Below are 27,192 nucleotides of genomic sequence, written 5' to 3'. Positions count from 1 at the left end.
TCAACAACCAAATCTTTTTAATGTGATAACTTATTTAAAATTATCCAATACCTTATTTCATAAAAAATTATTAAGACCAGCTTTGCTTATTTTTTTGCTTATATATTATAACTCAAGATTAAAAAATAAAATAAAATAAGTCAATGTATCAACTATTCAAATGTTCAATTGTAAAGTAAAGATGAAAACAAAGCCAAAATTGATGCAAAGGAGTATATTTACTGTAAATTATTTTTAACAGTTTTACTTTAGTTACACACTTAGTATTTACAACTATTATTACAAACAATCTCATTATTGCCATAATAAACTTCTGATATTTAGGTATTAAGTAAATTTATTCAAAAAAAAATAAAAAAAATAAAAAAGTAGAAGAGATATGTAAAATAAAATAAAATAAAATAGGGTATTGAGCACATTATCAAATAGAGGGCCTTTTATATAATAATGTTTCATAAAAAAAATGATTTAATATATTATTAAAGATAAATTCTTTTGTACGTCAAATATCTAAGCTACAAGAAGAAAATCTTGATTTTGTGAGGTATCTTAGAAATTTAAAAAACCAAGTATAAAAATCTCACTTTAATATGTAATCGAATAGAGGTTGTACTCTAAATACTAATTTGGTGAATAAACATTTCTTTACTAGAGAAATACTTTCATAAGAAGTTATTTTTAAATCTGAAACTCAACTCTAGAATATGTAAAATAAAAGATAGAAGTGATTAAATGTCTTAAGTTTATCATCAATTAAGATAGTAAGAAGCAAGGCACAATAAAAAAAATTAGCAAGTATCAATATTCTATTGTATTAGTTGAAGAGAGAAACTAATCAACAAACAAAAAGAATTAGATTGAACTCTTTCCAAAGAGTGGTTGGCAATTGTATTAGAAATGTAGAAACCATAAAGGGCAATTTTAATGAATTTTAATAATATTTTTTAAAAAACTATCTTATTGAGAAGATATAGAGAATAGATAAAATATATAAAATAAAAAATAAAAATAAAAAATAAAAAATTAAGGAAAAACTTATAAGAAACCAATTATTTAAGATATAATTTTAAAAATCATATTAGCAAATATTTCTATACATCAAATTTAATATTTTCTTATAAAGGCAATTAAAAAAATACATATTAAAATATTAAAATATTCTTGATTTTCTTTATATAAATTTCTGAATTGTAGATTTTATCAATGTATTACAAATCACTTTTATTATGGCTTTTTTATCAATACAAAGATTCTTCTCTAAAATTTGACGTAGTCTAGTACTTTGTGTTATACAGCTATTGCAATCATAATTATATTATCATATTACTAGTTATTTTAATTTTATACAAAAAAATAATATTTGAATTAAAAGAATATCATTCTTGTATCTAAATAAAAAAATTATATATAGATAGATCAGAAACATATATTTTTAAAAATTCTAAAATTAGAATCTTTTATCTTTTTTATTTAAGATATTGCAACAACTTACAAGCTTGTAAGTCTATACTGTTTTTTGAAAAAAGCCATTTTGAAAGTAGGTAACACTATAACATTAAATTTTAGTAATTTTAATCTGAGAAATAGTTATACCTACCACAATTACCAAGTTTTGCAACTCTTAAAAAATATTATTCTTTATAAAAAAAAACTGTATCATTAAATTTTATTTTTAATAATATGCACAAGTAGAAACATTCCTATTTTATTATTATTATTATTATTCATATTTTATTATAATATATCATTATTTGAGTCATTTTAGTCATTAAAAAGTATAAAGCTAAATTTATAACAAATGTTTTTTGACATGTCAAGTAAAATATTCTTGTATTTACTTCCTTCAATTTTTAATTTCTTTTAGATAGTAGATTTAGCTTATTAAGTAGTGATTTAATGCTACTACAATAATTTCTAAGTTTTTCTTGCTATTGGTTTTTATAATTTGTGTGTATATAATCTAATCTCAAAAACTAAAAGACAATTAAATTTTGGCCAAAAACATTTTTTTTTTAGTCTTGTTGCATAAGATCTTCTATATCATCAAAGATTACCAAATTATGTATTTTTTTTATAAATTATGTTATATTTATTTAATACTTTATTTAGAAATTATAAAGTTTATTCCTTATATTTGAATCTTTAATTTTCTATAGTTTATCCTTTTCTTATGATTTCTAATCTTCTTTCAAAACGATTCTTTAATATATTAAAATAAGATTATCAATAAGATTCACAATCAACATCAAACATTAATAAAATTTATAATTCAATCTAAAAACGACCTTGTTTAATTTATATATTTTCTTCATACTTAAATTATATATATAAATACAACAATCAATCATGCAATATTATTTAAATTCTTATAAAGATTACAATAGTTTAATTAAGATAAAGCAGAAATAAGAAAGAAAGAAATTGGTAAATAAGCCATAGAACAACACTCAATTATCTCAATTTTCTTGTTTGTTTGTTTGTTTGTTTTTTTACTAGCATCCAAACATAAAATTCTCTATTTAGGATTTAACCTACCAATGTTTTGGTACCGATCTACCTACTATTCTTTGGTAATTTTAAGATCATTTAAGAGTAAATAAATCTCCAATCTCATATGAGTCAATAGCCATATGTGCATGTAATACCACCAATAGTCTTGAGTAAATGGCCTCCATTTTCATGTAGTTCATTTTGTTGCTTAAGCAGGTAGTGGTGTCTAAAGTGATTTATGCTTCATCAATTTGTAGCAACACACACCAAAGGAAATATGGTAGCTGATCCATTTTCAACCACCCTATTTTTGACCAATAAGGTAGGATATTTCTGCAAGTTTGGCATCTTATTTATGACTAGTTCTGACACCCTTTTGGTCGGAAAAACATCCAGTGCTTGTTAAGTTTATAATGTTTATAACCATGGAAAAGTGTCGCAAGATGAAGTGGATGTATTCCAATTTAGGTGGCAATTGTTGATTGGTTGAGATGGAATTCAAGTTCAGCTGGAGCTGGTTGAAGTCCAGTTACCTCATCTACACATTACAACCAGTTACTTCATAAGTAGCACAAAATTAGGTGAAACTTGATAGCATAATAAGGTGCCACACTTCTCAATTATGAGAAAGGAAGATTCTCAATTTTGTAATCCATGATTGATCAAAATTAGGTTGGCCTATATGTTATATTTGGATTTAAGAGAATCTTCAGCTTAAACATTTATATAAATTCCATTTTTGGACCAAATTGTGTGAAAACACCTAAAATCCTCTTGATTTCTATTTCTCTACATGGGGATATTTTCCTTTAATTCTTACACTAGCTACATATACATTGAAATGCTTAAGTTATTGGAAATGAGTTGGCTACCTTAGTTGGTCACATTTGATCCAAGGAGAACTGATCTAGTGGCATTAAAATTAAAATTAAAAACTCAGCAGACACATGATTGCATTAGGAACCACAGGTGGAATGAGTCACTATGGAACCATTACTGTGCACATAGTTTAGGGCACAGTCAACAGCATTATCTCCAGTAGTGAATTCAATGTGCACGGCTTTTCTAGTACACTTTTGAAGAAGAAAAAATGACCCATCAAGGATTTCCTTCATAAACGTCAACAGAAACTGATAAAGACTGAAAAAAACTTTTAGATGAGGAAACAAAAGTTTGTTTATGGAGGGGGAGATGTCGTTTCATGTGTCGTATTCAAGCTCTCATCTTCTGCAATTGAAGCATCCCAACTACGATATTTGTGCGGTGTATCTGCTCCAAGTCCACTTAGAGCATGCTACAAAACTTTGAATATTTTGATGAAGGATGCAGATGTCATTGAATTTCGTCATGGTTTAACCTTCAATGTAAAACTTCATGTTAACTGTGGAATCGTGAAGTCCACATAATCTTTGAAATAGTAACGATGAGACTTGAAGGATCATTGTTTAGCAATCTTGTGCAATTGGGTCTAAAATCCCCATACCAAGATGAAGAATAGAACATTGGCCACAGATGAAAGGTCGCCAATGGACATCGAGAATAACAATTATTGTTCTCTGAGCTGTATTGCAAGATTATGGTACAAATGATAATGAAGCAGTCAAGTCATAAGAGTGTTCTTAACGAGGAAAGAGAATGTATTCGATCTGAAAACCGCAGATGTTTCTTCAATCCCTTCCAGTAGCCGGGAGGTACAACCATATATAATCTTCAAACCGAGCCCGTTGCCTGTGACTCGAAGCTAAAGTAGCCGGATATACAAACTAACCCAGTCCTTGTGCATAAGTGTAAAACCCACGTTGCTCAAGTTGAATTTAAACGTACAAATGGCGTTCACTTCAGCCCCAGGCGTGCGTAACCAAATGACAGAGTTGCAGTACCAACTACTTACTCTGGGGGCTTGAAAACATAGGAACAGCTTCTGAAGAAGCTGCATCCTGAGCATCGTTGGAGGAGACTTTAACTAAAGCATTCCAATGCATGCAAGGTTGAGGACCACAAATATAAACCTTAGCTTAACTCCGGATTTGTTCTCCCAACACCGAAATAAGGATCAAATACATTAACACGAGCCCGATACAACTTTCCAAATTACGAAATCGTAGATAGACCAACACTCAAAATGCACACATTGGGATACAGCAATCCTTTTAACGATTGGTAGAATTTATTCCACAAAACCAGATAAATTAGATCTTCTCTGCAGTTAAATTACCTGTCACGTAGCTTTTGTAAGAAACGTACTAAACCTTTGCGCCGTAAACTACACCACTCAGCCTAATTTATCTAACTACACATTTGTACACACCTTCAGCCATACATACATTCGCGGCAAGAAAGAAGCATCCACTCTTCGTGTATGCGCACCACAATCGACAAACTAATCGTAAGCAAGCTTATCTTCATTTCTACGATTGGAGTTTGTGAATTCAGCCGGTTTCACAGTGCCTGCATCCGTTAACCCCTTGAACGCCTGCATTACAGAGGGCAAGAACCTGTAGGACACAGAAACAATCCCTGGCAGAACACCATACTGAAAATGGCGGTTGAGATCCAGTTGGACCCACAGTGCCTTAGCGATCAAGAAAACTACAAACACAATAGGAAGATAGATAGGGTTGCGGAGCACTGCCATGATCTCGTTGAATCCCAGACAAAGCATGGCGGCGATGGCCCACGGGGGCGGCAACCATGCATTGCCTTGCCGCTTCGCTTCCTGAGCTGAGAGTGCCTGGCTGATGGTATACTCCGTCTCGGCTCTAAATTGGCGCCATATGCTTCTGCATTGCGAGGGAGTGAGCATGGTATCCTCAGGAGCGATACCAGCCCATGTGGAGGATGCCAGAGGGTTTGAGCTTACGGAGCCATCAACAGAAGAGCCATCGGAGGAAGAATCCGAATCACCAACTAGGGTCATGAGGGCGCCTTCGACGCTGTCTTGGTCGGAATTAGGGTTTAATCGAATGGCAGCGATTACTGCAAGCATCTTGAGAGCACCCACTCTTGCAGATTTTGTGATGGCGCGAACGTTATGCTCCTCGCCCCAGACACGAGGAAGCGAGTCCTCGTCGTGGCCGAAGATATTGTTGAAGCGGTCCTTCATTCGAATTAGAGCTTGGGAGGCTTCCTCCTTAGCTTTTTTCACTACGATAGCGCGGGAGTGTTCGGACAGGTCTGAGAGGACTTGCTTCTCCTCGTCTTCGGTGGGCTCGAATGCAGTGAGTTCTTCCAGAAGAGCTTTCGTGACTTTCTCAGTATCGCCCTCCACGAGCACTCGAATGGATGCCCAAGCGTCTGCGGGAGCTGCATCTAGGATCGCGGCGACTGGGTCTGCAATGGCATCCTCCAAACGCTTCTCGTATTTCGATTTCAGCGATTGCAACGCCTCAGCTCTCAAGGATTCCGCATGTGCGTCGATGTCGCGCTTGAGCTTCTCCCGTGCTTTGGATGGATTCCAAACCGATGATGCTTGAGACACACTCAAATCTGCTAGCAAGTATCAGACTCCTCATCAATTATGGCATGATAGACTGAACGTTAAACAGATCTTTCAAACGAGCACTAAATTTGAATATATAAATCATAATTGAAAGATTGCAAAACTTACCGACGCACGCTTGGTCGAATTCAGTCAATGAAGTCTCAGAGCATTGCCGAACAGCAGCCGCAAAACCCTGGTTCGAGGATTCAACCACGGCTCGCAAATCCTTTTTGAATTTCTCCAACGCGAGAGTGCGATGGTTCATGATTACAGCATCGTACGCTGGCTGGATCATCTCAAGTGCTTCCGAGATGAGATAATTCCGCTTAGCAATCCTCACGCCCTCGTCGAAGAATCCTGCCTCGAGATCATACTCCGAAACATACTTATCTAATATAGAACTTACTTTCTTCCCAAACTCAGGCACCACACCCTCCCTGGACGCCTCCTCGATCATCTTCCACTTTTCATCCTTCATCAAGCTCTGAAGCTTCTCATGCGCAATCTCCTCACACCGCACTGTCGCCACCATAACCTTGTGCGCCGGCAGGTCCAAATCCTTGTTCTCCTTAATTACTTTCCAAATCTCATGCGCACTAAAAGGAAATCCAGTACCCGGCACCACTGCTCGCCTATCTCCCGCCAACCCACCCGGCGCTACAGAATTATGAAACCGTTTCCTCAGCTGCTCAACCTCTGCGTTAAATTGTTCCTCCTTCTCCTCATAATTCGACAGCGCCGTTACTACGACATTAAAAAACTCTGTCAACGGCGTGTCCTTATGCTTCCCGGGCTTCGGCACACTATCCCAAATCTTCTGCACGTCGTCTCTTAATATCGGCTCCAAAACCTCCATGGGCGTCTTCGTTTTATCCCTTATCACAAACATCAAAGTGGTCTTCCTCGGAGAAAATAGCCTCATCATCACCTGAAACACAATCTTCAACAAAGGCTTGTTGGATGCTTGCTCCCGCCCAATATCATGACACCACATGTTGATCAACATAATATCCGCCACCGCCAGAGAAAACAGAGCACTCTGCTTCTCAAACGCCGTGTCATCTTCCCCCCTCTCCCTCCCATCCGTCCCCTCCAAATCCATCACCAAAGTGCACGGATCTATCCCTTCTGCTCGCTGCAGCCACACTCCCTTCGTGGTCTGATTCCGCCCCGTCAACGCGTCCATCTCCTTGAAGGAAGTATGAAACAAATGGTTCAGCAATGTACTCTTCCCAGAGCTCTGCGGCCCCATGATCGCCACCACCGCATAGGAGAGTCCGCATTCTGCAAGCTTCACTGCCTTGCAAAAATCCACCAGTGCAGGCTCATTAAACTTCCCCTCCTCGTCTATCACTTGAATCGCTGGTGCGTCCGTTGGCTCCATCGCTCATGGAAACTCAGAACTCCTCTCAACACTACCCAAACTTTCAATATCTTCAAAAAAAAAAAAAAATCAAAGCGAAGCAAATCCACCGACTCTACTCCAAATTTCGCAAACCCTCACAATCCTCCACAACCCCTCAACCCTTTCAATCCCAGGAACAAGACTCTCAACTCGGTCCTCATCCGGCACACAAATGAATAACTTCCGTTTTTCAGTTAGATCCCTCCACTTTTCCCTACAAATTTTCTACTACGTTACACATATTCTAGTGGTTCCTGCCAGCTATACAGAACACGTCACCACAACACTATATCAACCCTTTAAGAACACGCCGTCTGGAAATCTACTTGTCCGTTCATATAGCTAACAGCTGGTCTAAGGTGACCACATGTCTCCGAACTGTCCGAACAAGGATCGCTAATGCGAAATCCTAAGCTGGAAATCGTTTCTGCTTTCGAGTAATGGATGGCGAGTCCCTGGCCGATGATTTAGGGTTTGCGTTGAAGTTCTCCGTTGTTTGAATAGGGTGTGTGTTGTCTGCACACAAGTGGCAGAGTAGGAAGGCATTAGATTTGCTGGGTGCAGGGGCTGCATCCACGCAGGCGTGGTGAGATAAATTTGGCAAACATTCACACGGCTTGTAATGAAGGATAGATATTGATTGAGATTCTGGCATAGTCAGAGTAACAAGAATCTATTGACTTAGACTTGGCAAGATCTTTCATTTTGCTAATTGTCCTGTTTCAGTGCCTTTTCCGGCAATCAATCCGACATATGAGATTTTCGGATAGATGTTACCCATTCTTTAAGGATGGATATTTAAACTTCCCTAGGGTTACAGATTTGTAACTACTCCATTTTCTAATATATTGTTACTTCCGAATACAGTGAGTAGTCATCGGAAATTTACTTGTACTTAAAGGAGTAATAAATGTGCGTATATAATGTGAATTGTGGAAGTTAAGAGGTGGTGTCTAATGTGATGTTTCTGCCACCGTTGATAGAAATATGGGATGTTGCATATACTCCTTTCCGTTTAGGAACCATCCAACTATTCCTTTCATCGTGTTTGTTACTGATACAATTAAAGAGGTGCAGAGTGCGCCACATTCTTTCATATTGAGAGACTAGGATACTGTGTCCAAATACTCGGTTGAGGAATGACAAGTGGGTGAATAAAACATGAAGGATATTGTTTTTGCCCAACAAATAAAACGCCGGGTGTCAGAACAAGTAAACAGTCATGGGAGAACCAATAATAAATGAAGTATCCATCGATACACTCAATAGACACACTAGAACTGAGAAAAACGCAAGCCACAATAGTCGGAATTGTATGGTCAGGCGGCCACAGGCCAGCGTGGTTTACTCATGCTCACATTGTATTTTCAGATGTCAATCTCAACCCAGATTTACTCCAAAAATGAGGACAAGATTCTACTCACTAATCAAAACTGCAAAGATGCAAATAGGTGCTACAACAGGTCCTACTCAGATGCCACAAGCGAAAAAATCACTTGAAGCACTTGGCCTCCAAGAGCTTTTCGCCTTGGATCGTGTCAGGCTCTTCAAAGTAGGCATTCACAAGTGCCTTCTGCTCTTCGTTGTTGATATCAACCTTGGTCCAGTCGTAAAGCTCGGCATCATAGACCTCATCCAAAACCATCTGGGGCATCTCTAGTCCCCGGAAGAGCCAGACTCCCTTGATCTTGTAGGGGGCTTCCTCGCCAAGGATGCACATCTTTCCAAAAGCGTATTTCCTCATCAAATCCATTCTTTGAAGGAATCCTCCAACCTTGTTCATGGTCACAAACGTAACTTGGTTTTCATCATTGTACTTGTAATCACAGAACCACAATGAGTAACCTTCAGCATCGAACATCTCCCAGAAACCTGTCACAAGCAATCATCAGCAATATTAATGGGTCGGCACAAATTTAAATTTCAGGAACGTAGAGGGCATTTTCGAAATCCAGAGTGCAGATTCAAAAACAAGCTCTGCAAACACGCCAGGCCCATACAGAAAAAACAGACAAAATACAACACAAAAGATCACGTCAACAGAGTTGAACATACACAGTCACTGTCAATTCGGACTATCGTACGAAAATCACATGACTCACCGCTAATTGCCAAGTGGAAATCCTTCGCCTTAGTGTTCGAGTACAGACGCTTCCAGTTATCCAAAACCATTGGGCTGGGTGGGAGTAAATCGAGAGAATTCTTTGCTTTCTTCACTGGGGCAGCCTCCTCATCGTCCACAGACTCGGGTGCGGGTGCAGGTGCAGACGCAGGCTTAGGGGCTGGCGCAGCCTTCTCTTTTTTCTGCTTGGGAGCAGATTCTTTCGGAGCTGCTGTCACCGCTGCCGCAGGTTTCGCGTCCTGAGCAAGGGGTGGTCCCAAAGGCTGGGCAGCTTGGCTGACTTCCCCAATGATTTTCTTGAAGTTTGGTTGGTTGACTAGCGTCCAGAAGTATCTCTCTACGTGGGGGAATTCAGACGTGAATTCCTTCGTGGCGGCCAACTTCACGAGCACTATCATGTTGCAGGTTAGAACGATATCGGCGAGTGTGATAGATTCGCCGACCAAGTATGTTCGGGAAGCAAGGTGTGCGTTCAAGAAGGTCAATGCTCTTTTCAGGTTGCTGATTTTCGATGCCTCTACCTGCAGATTTGTATGTATGTACACCGGCGTTAGACCAATCTCGCATTGGGATAGAACAGATCTTTCTGGGAGAGTACTTGTTCACACAAACAAATAAGTGCACCAGTGGAACAACTATTGCATGGACACAAAAGTGTGCTGTGCCAATTGAGGTACAGTAAATTATTACAGATTGTTCGTGAACAGGCTTTACAAAGCTGTGCAGCCAATGTACATGTGAAGCTAACAGAATTTGACGTACAAGGAGAATAAAAGTGACTTAGGACAGACATTGAAGGAATCCTAGATAAGATTCAAGCAAGTAGAATCAGTACCTCCTCATTGTAAAGCCCAAATCCAAGACGAGGATAAACCCATCCTCCGGCGTTGACGTCAATCTCCATGGTGGCGAAGTCGATCCATTGCTCGACAAGGGCCTATTGTCACAATCCGTATGTAGATTGGATCAAAAGACGGTGATATGTTAACGCCTATCGAGCTTAAACATTTCCATTTATGATCAACCGTTTAGGTCTGATGCTTACCTTTTCGTAGGCTGATGAACCGACAAGGCCTACGTCCTTCTTGTTAGCCACTGCATTCATGCAATGCCATAATTAGGGACTGAATAGAACCCGAGATGTGAAGATGTACATAAACATGGGGCCACGAAAATGAACAAGATGTACGGACACTAACCATAGCGAGCCATAGCGTTGCTCTCGAATATGGGTCCCTCGGGCGTCTGAAGCACTGGAACCTGCAAACACATTAAGCGCAGATTTTAAAAGCTGTTATGTTGTGTCTGTAGACATCAAATGGCATTGAACAAATTCAAGGTGCCCCAAACGGATGATTGGATGCTCCGGAATTCTTTACAGACATCAGAAAAGCTTTCCTCGTTCTTTGGCTTTCAGAGGGCTAGTTGAGTTGGCTGAGCGGACAGAATCAGTCTGGCACAAGACAGTTGCGGATCTCGGACTATGCTTCACAAGTAGCATGGGATCCCAATATTCTTACGAGAACCCTCAAGAAGATGTTGGATATTTATTTCGCTCTTGATCGAGCTCAACGAGTATGATTACACTCCAACGGACCAAGACAACATGAGGCAGAGTCCAACATTAAATCCATACGATATCTGTACATCTATACAGATGTGCGTTTAACTAACGTTTCAGTTAAATTTCCCATTTAAGACATCCGAGTCCGGAAATGACAAAAACCACCCCTCAAGTCGTGTTTCACTAAGATCACCTTCTACTGTTCTCTTAGATGTCAACAACACAAGAATAATTTCTCAGATCGATCCCTACGAAGTCAGTCCCAACCTCAACCTTCACATCCCACTAGTCGAAAAAGCCTCACATATTATCGACTCAACTCAAAGAGAACATCGAAAATGTACTTGTACTGTGAGCAAATATAGTAAAAAAAATTATAATTTTGTGGCTATTTGAACGACAGGTTCGGGCAAGTACCTTTCCAATGGGATTCATCTTCAAAAACTCGGGAGACTTGTTGGTCACTCCCATCTGGAAATCAGGGACGATTTCCACCTTGACGCCGACATACTCGGCGGCAATCAAACTCTTGTATGAGTTCTTGTTGACTTTCTGGGAGTGAATGACCTGCTTGCGAATAGTGAAAAAAAAAACACGCCACCTCAAGTCAACACATCAAACTCCACCATAACCACCTAAAAACTCCAAAAGCCTTAGCAGACCACCAGAAAACCTCTAAAACCCCACGACATTTGAGGGCAATCAACAGATAAGACTAAAAGAAACGCCGCAATGCGATCACCGTCTCCGAAGAAACAAATTAGCAGGGCGAGAGAGAGGCGTACCAGTCCAGCCATCGTGACAGGGGCACCAAGGCAGACGAGCCGGCGAGCTCAGTGTGAAGGTGGCGAGATGGGAGAGAACGAACAGTAGCAATAGGTGAAGAAAACTGTGGCGGCTGTGTGGGAAGAGAGCTTTGTAGGGTGGCAAGGCTTAAGAAAACCCTAGAAACGAACCCCCCGATGGTTGCAGCGCCACTCCAGTGGGTCGACCCTTTCCTCTCGCTCTTTCTCCAACCCCCTCCCTCGGTTAAACACCTTCACCCCGTTGGGCCCAGCAAAACTATCATTTTTAGCAGTTACCAACAAGGGAATGTTCCTTCCGCTGATACTTCATCCGTTTGCTTCGTCAGATGTCGTCGCTTCCACGCATCATCGTCGTCGTTGTGGCCTCTGCTTCTTCAATCATCGGCAAAGAGCTTGCGACGAACTTAAACGTTCCAGGCTTGGCACACACACTCACTCTTCGATCACTGCAATCCGACAGAGTGCAACATCGCTGGAAAGTGCACTTCCTCGGGGGAATTTTTAGGGTTGAATTTTGAGGGGTTTGCTCTACTTCTTCTTCTTCTTCTTCTTCATGTGTCGACATTTCTGAAGGTGAATTGCGAGTGGGCGAAAATCGTCACTGGTGCATCCAACGAAATCAATCCCACAGGATCTCTCGGAAGACGAAAGCTGACAAAACTACGAGAAGAAAAAATTCTTTCCTTTTTCTCTTTTTTTTTCATTCCCGCATTCAAGCCGAACCACGCCGCGCAAGCCGCCACCAGGAGGATGAGAAGTGAGGTGGACGAACATTTAAAACGGGTTTTTTAATGAAAGAAGTTTGGTTTAAGTGTAAAGATATTTCAGTATACTTGTTTAATTTGTTAATCTAACGGTGATGAGAATAGTCAAAGCATACAAGGGTAGTCTTAAGAAATGTCTACAGAAAATATGGTGTAGTTTAGTAAATTATTATGGTGTGATTTAATGAGTTAATGAAAATAATTATGTTCAAATCCAAGTCTTTTCTTTTTTTTAATTTATTATTGAAGAGTACTCTTACCATATCGAAGAGAATATCTACCACATAGTTAATATTTGATTATGTACTAATATTTACTTAAAATTGGTTTATTTTCAATCTAACTCAAAGACATGTGACAAACATTAATTATAGGTTAGAGCCCTCTCTTTGGAATTGAATCCTTGTGAATTATAATTTGTTAATAGACAATTATGAGTACATAAAGTTTAAATTTGCTTTTGCAAATCTACACATAAGAACATTAAAAATAATTATATAGTTTGGTAAAATATGTTGGTCTTTAAAAGACAATTGATGAATATAATAGAATAAACTTAATGAAAAGAATGGCTAAAGTTATCGTCCATATCTAATTCTACCAATAAATTATTAGATTGATTATTAAAACAAAAAATATATAAATAGTCTAATAGTTAATTTTTGGATATAAATATTTTCTATTTAATTTTTTTTTGTGCATATGCATTAGAATTTAAGCCATTTAAATATGATGTTATATTAAAATATAATAGGTTAATATTTACAACAACTTATTATCACGGACATATGCATATAAGCCAATAACTACTTATATAAATAAATAGAAGTAAGTAGAAGTAGGTAAAAACAAGTTAATTCTATAATATCTTTTATAGAAGCTTTCTAGAAGCTTTATAGATGTTGCTTTGTCTCTATAGGTATCTTTAATTGACTTTTTGGATTAGAAATGTAGTCAACAAGTTGGCCATGTGCCACACATGTTGTTAGCTAGAAGACCAAGCTAACTATGTGGCCCACACGTAGAAAAATTTGACTTGTAAGTCAAGGCATGTGTCCTACAAAGTCAACACATATTGGAGGTCCTATAGAACATTACCACATAGCCCCTAGTTAAATAGTATATATAGAGAGAAAAGTGAAGCCCTCTTCACTCTTGTCAACTCCTTTCTTACTTATAGTCTAATTTCAAGAGTCTCAAGTTTTTTTGTCCTTTGGCAATAAGCCTTTTCAATTTATTTTAATATATGTACTCCCTTATTTCTATTTTGTCACTCTATCTTTGACACAGATTTCATTGGTTTATGCATCATCTTTTAATTCATCTCCTTGAAACATTGACAAGAGTGCACTTCTAGTTTCAAAGCTTTGTCTTGTCTTGATTAAGAGTGGATTACCCATTTCTCATGATAAGACATAAGCATATTAGAAGTGACAGATTATCCTCTTCTAAACTGATATTGTTTCTAGTATTTTTTTTGTCTTCAAGTCTTTTCTTTTACTTGTCTTGAATATTATTAGATATTTTTTTGAGTGTTATTATGACAGAGCTCGTTGAAATGAAGAGTGCAATGGCACAAATGTAAGATCAATTGAAGAAAATGATATTTGCAATACATCAACTTAGCTTACCACCACAAGGATCAACAAGAATAGCAGGAAGTGAGGATATAGAGATGATTAGAGTTGCTTCAACATTTGTACCAAATCATGTCCTTCCACCCATGGTAGAATATCCCTCAAGTATTAGAGAACCAAGAGTTGCTTTGTCCAAGAAGTTTGATGTTACAAGATCCAAATTTTGAGGATTTAATTATCAAGTACAACTTGTGATTGAACTTCAACATCAAAGCTATCTAACTCCAGGATCACAAGTTAGATTCATTGGCATACTTCTTTCAAGTTCAGCACTATCATGGTTTTCATTTTTTCCTTGAACAACAAGATCCAATATTGGATAATCTGGAGGTATTTTTAGTAGAATTTTGATCTATATATAGAAAACATGATGCAACTTGTGTTGTGATCAACAAGATCCATATTTTGTGATAAGAAAATCAATTTGTAACATTATATGCTTCACAATTTTGACAACTTGCAACTGATATCAAGTGGAATGATGCTCCACTTATTAGGTAAATTCTCCATGGATTACAATATGAAGTAAAGAAATTGATGCTCAACTTATCAGATCCTTAAACATTGACTCAAGCAATTGACTTTGTTGTGAAATGCGATAATCAATTTTTTGAATTTCGACTTGAGAATCATATAAATGGGCCTCAACGTTACTACAATTTGATGGCAATACCAACATCTCCTCAACACATACATTCAAAAGTAGAGGATATGAAAATTGATGCGGTATATTTTTAACCTCTTATTGAGCAAAAAAAGACTCATCGTTGTCAAGAAGGATTATACTTATATTATCGAGAATCTAAACACATTACTCAACATTATCCAAAGAAGTGACAAAATTATAAAATGAAGAGCAAATCTGTCAAACAAGACAATGTGTTAAAAAATGAATTTGTCCAACTATAATAGAGACCGTGCAGTTGGAATCTTGTACAATTTCTAATGAAGGTCCTATCCTCTCTTTAGAATCCTCTCTTTATTTTATAATAGATGTGCGTTTAGGACCTAATAATTATAAAGCCTATGCCTTGATAGATTCAGGAGCCTCAGCTTGTTTCTTAGACATAAAATTTGTTAAAGGTCATAAAATATTGTTAGTATAAAAAACCAAACCTGTTCATGTAGAAGTCATGAGATGGTCATTCGTTGTCTTTTGGAGATGTTACTCATGAAATATTTCTTATAAATGTAGAAATAAATGATTATAATAGTTACATAATCTTTAATATAATTAAATCTTCCTCTAATCCAATCATTTTAGGTTTATCATAATTAGAAAATTATAATCCTTACATAGATTAGATTTCTCATACCCTTGACTTCTCTAAAAGCATAATTAAGAATAAAATTAATACAATAGAAAGTCGTAAGTCTAGTGTAATTAAACCTATGTTTGTAGGTGCAAGAGCTTTCTTGCATGCTACAAAAGAAGGGTCACCTTGTGTCATTTATGCCACACCTGTTTCTAATTATATGAAGACTTCAAGTAGCATTTCCAACTAATATGAAGAATTTCAAGATGTATTTGATAAGAAGAATGTAGATATTCTTCCAGAACATCATCCCTATGACTGTTCAATTGACCTTCAAAAAAGAGCACAACTGCCATTTGGACCAATCTATAGTTTATCACAAAATAAATTGATTGAATTCAAGAAATATATTGAAGAAAATCTCGCCAAGAATTTCATATGTCATTCCAAATTACTAGAAGGAGCTCCAATCTTATTTGTAAAGAAGAAAGATGGATCATTGCAAATATGTGTTGATTATCGAGGATTCAACAAGATCACCATCAAAAATAGGTATCATCTACTTTTGATATCTAGACTTCTCGATCAATTAAATCAAGCTAAGATCTATACAAAAATAGATCTATGAGGAGCATACCATTTAGTACATATTAAAGAAAGAGATGAATAGAAGATTGCATTTCGAACTAGGTATGGGCATTTTGAATACAACATCATGCCTTTTGGACATACAAATGCATCAATAGCTTTTTAACATCTAATAAATGATATTTTTTGAGAGTTTTTAGATGATTTTGTTGTTTATTATCTGATCGACATCTTGATCTATTCTAAGAATACATATGAACATGAACTTCATATTTGTCATATGTTACAAAAATTAAGAGATGAGAGATTTTTTACCAAGATAGAAAAGTGTGTATTCCACACTACTCAAGTCGACTTTGTAAGATACATCATCTCAAATGATGGACTTATGATGGATCCTAAGAAAGTTCAAACGATTATGGATTGGAAGATTTCAAAAACGATAAGAGATATCCAATGCTTTTTGGGCTTTGCCAATTATTATCGAATCTTCATCAAAGACTTTTCTTGAGTTGCAGCCCCACTTACACGTTTGACTTGCAAAGATAAACTTGAGTAGAGCAAAGAAGCTGAAGCATCTTTTAAAACTTTGAAGTTGTACCAATCTTATATTGTGTTGACTTTTCTAAGGCATTTTTTATGGAAACAGATATATCAAATTTTGCTTTAAGTGCCATAATATCACAAATGGGAACAGATGATAAACTTCACCTAGTAGCTTTTCATTCCAAAATATTTTCAATAGCCAAGATTAACTATGAAATTCATGACAAAGAGCTTCTTGCAATCATGGATTCATTTCAAGAATAGTATCATTATCTAGAAGGCGCTTTCAATCTAGTTATCATATATACAAACCATAAGAATCTTAAGTACTTTATGTCAGCACGAGTTTTGAATCATCGCCAGGTCCGTTGGAGCATGTCTTTATGAAGATTTGATTTCAAGATCACATATTGACCTGGAAAACAACAAGGTTTATGAGACGCCTTTTTTAGACATTTTTATCTTGCATCAAAAGAAGGAGATGCATCTTTTGATCAATAAAGAATAATTTTTTTGAAACTAGAGCATTTTTATCTTCGAGTAATAAAATCAACATTGACTATTGATTCAATCTTTATGAAACAAATCTAAACAAGTATGTCTTATGATCCTCTTGTTTACAATATTAAGAATCTTTCTTCTAAGCCTCAAGATACTTCTAAGTTTGAGTCAAAAACAACCTACTCTATTTCGAAGGTCAATTATATGTTCTAAAAGAAGAAGCACAATTATGTGTTCATCAAGCATGTCACGACTTTCCAGCAGAATGATATTTTGGATACAATAAGACTTTGGAGCTTATATCCAGAAATTTTTAGTGGTCACAAATGTGGAAGGGTGTGAAAGACTTTGTTTAGTCATGCGACATTTGTTCAAGATCAAAAACTCCTTGTCATTGACCTTACGGACTTCTTCAACCATTACTTATTTTAGAACAACCATGCTCTTTTGTTTGTATGGATTTCATTACAAATCTTTCAATTTCATGTGCTTATGAGTCTATATTCGTGATAGTAGATCGTTTTACTAAGATGGCACATTTTGTACCATGTACAAAATCTATCACAAGTGAAGAAACAACTAAGTTCTTTCTTGACAATATCTATCACTATTATGGATTATCCAAGGATATTATATCAAATACGAGAACTTAGTTTATATCTAGATTTTAGAAAATTATTTTTTTAAGATTCTAAAAATAGATATAAAACTATCTTCAATATTCCATCCTCAAACTGATGGACAAATGGAGCATGTTAATCAAGTTTTTGAGAAGTATTTAAGATATATCATCAACTACCAATAAGATAATTGGACAATTCTTTTGCCATTGGTAGAGTTTACTTATAATACTATGGTACATTCTTCTATAAAATAAACATCTTTCTTTGCTAATTATGGTTATCATCCACGACTTAATACTTTTGACTTTTCAAAAGCTGATAATCCTTTGGCAAAAGATTTAGCAAATCATTTGTCAGAGCTACATGCAACAATGAAGGCGCGATTCAAAGAAGCTCAAGAATAACAAAAGATCAATGCGAATGTGTGTCGAAAGGAACAACCACCATTCCACATGGGTAACAAGATATGATTACTTCGTCGCAATAACAATACCACTCATCTTTGTGACAAATTGGACTATTGAAGGTTTTGACCATTTTATATTTCTATACAAATCAATCTAGTTGTATATCGTTTATTCCTATCGAAATCAATGAAAATCAATCCAATATTCCATATGTCTTTTCTTAAACATACAAGATAGTGGACATATTAAGAAGAAGACAAGTTCCACCTCATCCTATAGAAATAGACAACAATGAAGAGTTCGAAGTAAAAGAAGTCCTAGATTCAAAGCAACGCCAAAATAAATTAGAATATCTTGTCCATTGACACAGATATGATATTATTGAACGTACATATGAGTCAATAAAGAATCTTGCAAATACAGCAAAGGCAATGGAGGCTTTTCATTGATGACATTCATCAAAATTAAGATGAAAACCTTCTTTATAAAAGAAACAACATCTACGCAAGATAACATTCTACTTTCAATCCTTGTTTGTAGCTTTTTTATAGTTGTGACACTAAAGAAATGGAGAACCAACAATCAATGGATTTGATTGAAGAGTCTTTGTTTGTTGACCTGCGAGATGACACATTACGATTGTGACAACCTTCAAGACAACATAATCCAGATGAAGATCCTCAAGAATGACATGTTTTTTCTTCGAATAGATGGTGAAATACAACGCGTTTGGTATCACAACTTTGGAAGAGACTCCCAATGTTTGGTAATTTTATTAGAGCTAGGAACAACTCCTGACGGTGTTCCAAATATTTTATTTGAAGGAAGTTATAAAGGCCTCAACAACGATGGGATAATAGGGTGGGTCTTCCTGCTTTGGTTTTAAATACTATCGGTGGTTGAGAGGCCCTATCAACTATCTTCGAAGAGAATAAAGATCTAAGTATGTAGCAAATATAATTTGTTGCATCATAGATTTCTTCAACATATGATGATCGCTCCTCGTGGAACTCGTCTTTAGAAAGAGAGGTAATGTCATGAATATATGCATGTAAGCCAATAATTACCTGTATAAATAGGTAGAAATAAGTAGAAGTAGGTAAAAACAAGGTAATTCTATAATATCTTCTATGGAAGCTTTCTAGAAGCTTTACAGATGTTTCTTTGTCTTTATAGGTGTCTTTAATTGATTTTTTGGATTAAAAACAAAGTCAACATGTTGGCCATGTGCCACACATGTTGTTAGCTTGAAGACCAAGCTAACTATGTCGCCTACACATAGAAAAACTTGACTTGTAAGTCAAGGCATGTATCCTACAAAGTCAACACATATTGGAGGTCCCATAGAATATCGCCACATAGCCCCTAGTTAGATAGTATATATAGAGACAAGAGTGAAGCCCTCTTCACTCTTGTCAACTCCTTTCTTGCTTCTAGTCTAATTTCAAGAGTCTCAAGTTTTCTTCTCCTTTGGAAATAAACCTTTCCAGTTTCTTTTAATATATGTACTTCCTTATTTCTATTTTGTCACTCTTTCTTTGACACGGATTTCATTGGTTTATGCATCATCTTTTAGTTCATTTTCTTGACACTTATATCAATCATGTGTAGGTCTTTGTTCTTAAATATATATCATCTAATTAAAATATGTATATATGTATGTATGTATGTATAATTTTTAATTTTAAAAATCTATATGTGAGATTTATTTATTTATTTATTGAAGTTTATAGACAAATTTAACAACTAAACACAAGTTAATAAAAATAAATATATTTTATTAACTATATAATAGTCTATAAAAAGATTATTTTATTTTTTAAAAAATAAAGCTAAAAAATATTAAAAAATAAAATATTTAATTAAAAATTCATCATTTATTTGTAAAATACTTGTAAAAAATCAAAAACATTTGTAAATCAATAACATATATAATATTTACAATATAATATCAGATTCTAAAAACATTGCTATTATCATTTATTATTGTTATATTTTAATATCATCTATATTTCTACATATATAACTAGATATTTTTAATAATATAAGAATAAAAAAATAAAAGATTAGAATATATAAAATATTTTAATAAGTAAATTATTTCCTAAAATTATTTTAGTTTTTATAATTACTACTAAATAATATATTATATATTATATATTTTCATAAACTTGTAAAATTTTTAAAAGTCTAATAATAAAATTAAAATTTTGAATAACATGTTTTTAATATATTTTATAAAAAAATATTCTCTAAAATTAATTATTTAATTAATTTAATTTCAACTCGTTATATCAAAATAAAAATAATAATTTTGCAATTAGATATTATAAAGATTTTGCTAATGTCACTACAATTTTTTCTACTACTATCATAACTTATTACCCAGTTGACAAATTTATCAAGTTTTTTTATTATTTAATTTTTATTCTAATTATAAAACTTACACACTGAAATGATTTAGATAATATTGAACAAAGAATACTTGTTTGGTTTGAAAGGTACTAAACAAAAGTAGTATGTATTGGATAGATGTTGTGGCTCCAATAGCAAAAATTGTGGTGGTATTAGTAATACATATATTTAACTATAGATATTGTAAAGTATTATTTATTTATGATCTTCTTACTAATTTTTAAAATATATGTTTTTAAGAGTTATAGTTTTTTTAAAATATTATTACATATAACAGATCAATCCAAAAAAAACCATATTAAATAAATAATATATGCAACCAACCTAAATCTTATGTAGTCACATAAAACTATACTATGAGGCAAGTTGTGGCATTATCTATGATTGGCATGTAGAAACCATCTATTCATTTAGTTAATTTTTTCAAAATTATTAAATTACTGATTTTTGGTTGTAGAAAAAAACACATATAAAATATAAATATTATTATTATATCTAAAAATAACTAGTTATAAAAATAATTAATATATAATTTTTTTATCTACTTCTTTATATTACACTTATAAAACTCTACACCATATACCATGTTGTAAATAAAGTAAACTCTCAAATTTTGGTTGGACTTCTATGCTCATGTTATATTTGTCTAATTTCAAATGTGCAATAAATCATTTTTTGTAAGTTTATAATTCAATATTGAACTATAAAGAATAAAGAAAAAACATATGGCATAAAAAAATTAAAATTATAGTATAAAAACAATTCTATTTGAAATCTCTAAAGTATTTTTTTCAAAGTTAAATTTTTTTATCAAGTCAAATAAAAAACAATATGAAGGAATAATTAGAATTTTTTTATGACTACAAGAAAGCAATCCAAATATGTTATAACAAGCAATTTAAGATTTCATATTTTTAAATATGTAATTCTATGTATATGTATATATATATATATAATTCAAAAAATAATCTCATAACTATTATTCGAAACATGTAGTACTTAGAAAATCTTGATTTAAAACATAATTGATGTAATTAACAATTGTAAACATCTACTTTTGTAGGAAATTTTAAAAAATGGTAGAAAATTTAATTTAAATGTCTAAAACTAAGAATCAATCTCTCTAGAAACATTAAAAATATATATTATATAGCTTATAACATATTTTCATTGAACTAAATACACCAATTACAGTTTTTAACTAGCAATAAGGAAATTACTAAATTTCTGAAAATTTACATTTAAGAATTTTATATACAACTTCACTATTGATTTTTAAATGTAATTTTTTTAAAAAAGACATCTATAAAAGAATTAAAAATTTATAGAGGTTTTAGAACTTTTAAACACTAATTAACAAAAGAAAAAATTAAAACAACAATGGAAAATTCTTGAAAGCCAACAAAGTATCACAAAAAGTTTAAAAAATCATAATATAATCATATTAGGTTTAAACATAATATTAAAGATAATATTTCATTAGGATTATGTAAAAAATAAAACCAATGCTTAGGCTTATAGTATATATATAAATATAAATATAAATATATATAAATATATATATATATATATATATATATATATATATATTATTTTCTTTAATTGATATATGTAATATAAGTTCAAATTAATTGAAAATATTGTATATTCATATATACTAATTAATATTTAGAATAAAAAATATTAATTTTAAATATAATTTTAAAAATTAAGTAAGAAAGTTAAAATAAAATAAATACATGCTATTGATAGATACAATTTTAAATATCAATAAACCAACTCCTTATCACCTATAAATATTATAGCAAATAAATGGATTATATGTTTGATATATAACTTGTTATATTAAAAATTTATTTAATCTATTGCATAAAAATTGTTGAGATACTAATGTTTTAATTAAATAAAAAAAATAAAATAAAGTTAACATGTTTTGAACTTTTGTATTTCATATTTTAATTCTTGTCGATAAAAGAATGATTAATTAGTTTTTCTTATAAGATTATATTACATTAGTGCAAATATTCAAAGTAAAAATAATAATTTGATTTAAAATATTTGACAAAATTGCCTCACCAACATGGCTTTATCTTAACTAAATAATCTTAAATTATTATATTTTGTATATTATATGGAATAATATATGAGTATATATTTTTACTATATTTTTAAAGTTTTATAGATTTCAAATAATTTATAAGATTCTAAATTTTAAAAACATATATTATAAAGTTTTCTTAACAAGTATAAATTTAGATATAATCCAAACTCCAATTGAAATTTATTTTATTTGATTATATTACATGTAATAAAGTTTTTATCTTGAAATATGGTTTATTATTAATATTAATAAGATATATATATATATATATATATATATATATATATATATATATATATATATCAGATAGAAAATATAAGTCTTAATTATTTTAAATATAAAGTATAATATTTATATATAATTTATAAATAAAACTAAAAATTATCTATATATATATATATATATATATATATTACAAAATAATTATAGTAGTAATTTGTAGGATTTTAAATCTATAATTATTTATCACTATTATTTTTACATAGGTAGAAAAATATTCCATTAGATTGTATTTATTAATAATCTTAGAAATATTTTAAGAATGTTTGAGAATTTTCTCTAACTTCCAATTTTTGTTCTCATCTAAATTCTATAAATTTCATTATTCACAATGAACTAATTAGTAAAATAATAGATGTATTTAAATATCAGAATATCCATGTTTTTGAATTTATTATATATTTTTATATCAAATTTCCTTCATTTTTTTTAATACACTCTAACTATATTATGATTTATTATGAGAATAGAGTTTGAATTGTTTTTTCATTAAAAAATTAAATATTATTATTAAAACTTAGTGTATCATTTTTTTATAATATTTTTTTGCTTAATTTAATATCAGCTTGTTGAAAATTTTTACAAAAATTGCAAGATACAAATTTACAAAAAAATTATTGATTATATCTAGAAATTAATCAAAACATCATATAAATCTAAAATACAGCAAGGAATTAAATATATGTACAAGATTATATGTATATATAGATTTGTAAATTATTTAATTTTAAAGATAAATATTTAAATATACTTTTCATGGTCATGATATAAAAGTGAAAAAATAATGCTTAAATTTTAAAATAGTCTTATTTTGTAATATTATGAAAGAAATGAAATTACTTGATTTATAAACTTTTCTAATATTATACTTTAAAAATTTAGAAAGATAAATCTATGTCTATTAATATGATTTAATAATTTTCAACCAAAATCATAAATTATTATGATGCTGATTTTAAAAGATATATAAGCATAAATTTTTTTACTTACTAAGTATATAAGTTATAAATACAAATCTTCTTTACTTATTAAAAATTCATGAAAACATTATCACTTAATAAGAAATATAAGAATTTAAGATTGAAGTTTAAAATTAAAAATCATTTTTAAGTATTGTAAAAATATAATTTATATTATTTATCTAAAAATATAATTTATATTATTTATCTAAAAATATATAATTTGATCTTATTCCAATTATCTTTTTTTCTATTGAAATAAAGTTCTTAAATAATTTTAGATTAATTTTATCTAGTAATTAAATTAGCCACAAGAAAATATTGGCATACTTAAAAACTTTCTAATCCATGTTAGCATTGTATTTCCTAATGTAATTGTTGAGTTCATATCTTTTAAAACGAATGAATTTCTAACACTAGTAAAATTATGATATTTTAAGGAATCAAAATACATATGCATGAAGAGGTAATTATGTTTGAAGCTTATATAAGTAGTTAAAACCACACTCCAATTTTATTAATGCCACATCCTACTTTCTACCTTATGATCCATTTTGTACATGTCTTTTGTCTCCAACCTCATTTCCAACCTTCTTCCTCTGCTTCTCTCCTATTCCAACCCTGCCCAATTTCACTGTGCTTGACCCTATCCATTCTTGATTCCACCCTTATCTTAAGTTTTTGAAATTAAATAATTCAATTGGTTAGTTATTTTCTTTAATAATTAAATAAAATATATCTTAGACTTTAGCCTTTCAAAATCATCTAAAAAATAATAATAAACCAATACATTTATTTTTTTAAATAATAAGAAGTTCTTTTGATACTTTTTTTGTTTGCACAAGGATATAGTAAATAATTGAAATAGAACTTTATATCAATCTTTTTATTTGATTTTATTATTTATCACATCCACAATCCTAATTAGAATCCTATAAATTTTATTTAAATTTTTTTAATTACATATTTTCTATCATCTTACAAAAAAAATTATAATTATAATTATAATTATAATTAGTTAATATATTAATTTTTGTATATCTAATTCCACATATTCATAATATAAAAAATAAATAACAAAAAATTATGTTATTTTTAAGGATATTTTGAATAAACTTTTCAACCGTGTTTATCCATGTAAAATTGAAAATATTTTTATAGATATTTCTTAATAGATATGTATTAAATTTAATTTAAAATAAAATAAATTTAGATTAATTTGATATTGGTTTAAAATGACCATATCTATTATAAAATGTCAAACTTTAAACTTCTTATATTCTATCTTAAAATTTAAGGTATACATTAATTTATTTTGAGTGTTTTATTATTCAAAAAATTCAAATCAACTTATTATTTTTATATTTTGTATCAATAAATTTCAGCTACTTAAAACCTAGCTGATAAACTCTGAAACATGTATGATTAATTTATAAAACAAAAAGAACTCCTAGGAAAGGAATGGAGTTGGGATGGGGATGGAGGTGGAGTTGGGGTGGAATTGGGCAGGGTGGAGAAGGGACAAGTAGCTTTAACAACTTCCTGTAAATAATGTAAAGTTTCCACCTTAAAATTGTAGAGTTTCATTTTAATAAAATATTTTCTTTTTTATTTAAATCTTAAAATATAATTATACAAAGGATATTAAAATTTATATAAAAAATATTTTTAAATATAATAAATTATTAATATTCTAGATATTTATCAATTCTTACATAATTATAACATATATAAATGTTCTTATTATTTTTAAAATTTACTAATATTAATTTAAAAATTAAAATATTTATTAATTTTATTATAATAAAACCTATATGTTATAATACTAAGTATTATTTTAGAGTATTATTATAAATTCAGCCTATAGATTGTAATGTTTTTTAATAGGTGACTACCATATTACTTTTGAAAAATATTAATGCAAATTATTAATGATCAAATCATAATTTTATCAAATTCAATCTAATTAAATGATTTTAAGGGAATTTAGAAAAGACACCTAAGTGCAAAAGATGATAAAGTCAATAGTATTATAATAAGATAGAAACTTTTTTCAATTAATAATTTATAACACATTCTTTAGTAAATTTTTTTAAACATATGCAAATCTTTGATCTAAAACTGATATTTGATAATATTATCAATACAATATTGTATTAAATCCATAAGAGAATTTTATCTAGTAATTCACCATAAGTGAAGTAAAAACAATTATTAGTTTCTGAACATCCTTATATCTTACAATATACCAGAATTTTATACATGGTTGAATTTAAAGACTATATTTGTTTAATTTTTTATTGGATTTTTATTAACGCTATCTCTTATTTTGTACAACATTTTAGTTACAATAATTTAAGTATGAGTAATAATTTTAAAATTATGCAAGAAGTGTTAACTTTAAAACATGTTATTTATTATTTTTTATATTTTTTTGTTTTTGTTTTTTTCTAATAGAAAATTTTGGATAAAATTACTTAAGTCAAAGAAATATTGTTTCTAATGAATTTTATTTATAGTTCTTTATTTAAGTTATTTACAAATTGCTTTTTACTTCAACATCCAATTCACAAAAGAAGCACTTAGAGCCACTAAATCCTTGTAGCTTCTTCAACATGGATTTAGTCTATGCACAATAAAAGGTCTTTTGATTCATCTCCTTTAGATTCTTCTATATGATTCATCCATTACATCAATCTCCTACTTGCTTTGAACTCGTAAGCTCAACACAAACCATTGCTCCCTAATAGATTCATGCCAAGAAGAAGCTCAAACAAATTGCTCTTTGGCACATCGATCTAGCGTAGTCTCAAATGCACATAAGAAGTTTGTGAGTGAGTTTTCCATAGAAGGTGGTGTACAATACGTCTAGCCCAATTGAAAGGCCACATTTTTTTTCCATCTTTCCTAGCTCAATGATAAAAATCCAATACAAATAAATGCCCTTGTTATTGTAGTAATATTTAGCCTACACATTTATATGATAGTTCTTTTTCCGAAAAACATTTTTTCTACTTAGATATGCCACTAGATGATTGTAGAAATAAAATGTAGTTCTCCAATCTTATAAAAATCTCATTTGGGTTGTATAAAAAATATTTTTAGAAAGTGAACTAAGCTATATCTACTTAACAATGCTCGTTGTAACAATTTGTCTTCAATAAACTACTTTCTCCATGTTAAAGTTAAGTTTTGATGAAAAATATGTAGCAAAAGTTTTGATGAAAATGAAGATTGAAAAATCTAAT

General features: G+C 31.6%; 2 protein-coding genes across 3 annotated transcripts; both read right to left on the bottom strand.

Moving 5' to 3' along the window:
• Positions 1–4,635: 4,635 nt before the first annotated feature.
• LOC112273871 (protein ROOT HAIR DEFECTIVE 3) lies at positions 4,636–7,765 on the bottom strand. Its single transcript, XM_024502889.3, has 2 exons — positions 6,098–7,765; positions 4,636–5,976 (listed from the first exon to the last, which is right to left on the bottom strand). Exons 1-2 carry the CDS (start codon positions 7,353–7,355, stop codon positions 4,871–4,873), a joined length of 2,364 nt encoding a protein of 787 aa, XP_024358657.1. The 5' UTR covers positions 7,356–7,765; the 3' UTR covers positions 4,636–4,870.
• A 922-nt stretch (positions 7,766–8,687) lies between these two features.
• LOC112273872 (elongation factor 1-gamma 2) lies at positions 8,688–11,942 on the bottom strand. 2 transcript variants are annotated; one of them, XM_024502890.3, is made up of 7 exons: positions 11,848–11,942; positions 11,480–11,632; positions 10,698–10,758; positions 10,544–10,593; positions 10,334–10,435; positions 9,479–10,019; positions 8,688–9,248 (listed from the first exon to the last, which is right to left on the bottom strand). In XM_024502890.3, the coding sequence occupies exons 1-7, from the start codon at positions 11,857–11,859 to the stop codon at positions 8,869–8,871; spliced, it is 1,299 nt and encodes a 432-aa protein (XP_024358658.1). In that variant the 5' UTR covers positions 11,860–11,942; the 3' UTR covers positions 8,688–8,868. The 2 variants fall into 2 exon arrangements, with proteins under 2 accessions (XP_024358658.1, XP_024358659.1); XM_024502891.3 differs by having other exon boundaries at positions 11,480–11,629.
• Positions 11,943–27,192: the final 15,250 nt, after the last annotated feature.

Source organism: Physcomitrium patens, chromosome 21 (genome assembly GCF_059467195.1).
Source record: "Physcomitrium patens ecotype Gransden chromosome 21, ASM5946719v1, whole genome shotgun sequence".
Taxonomy (NCBI): Eukaryota; Viridiplantae; Streptophyta; class Bryopsida; order Funariales; family Funariaceae; genus Physcomitrium; species Physcomitrium patens.
This window is presented reverse-complemented; position numbering and strand designations above follow the sequence as displayed.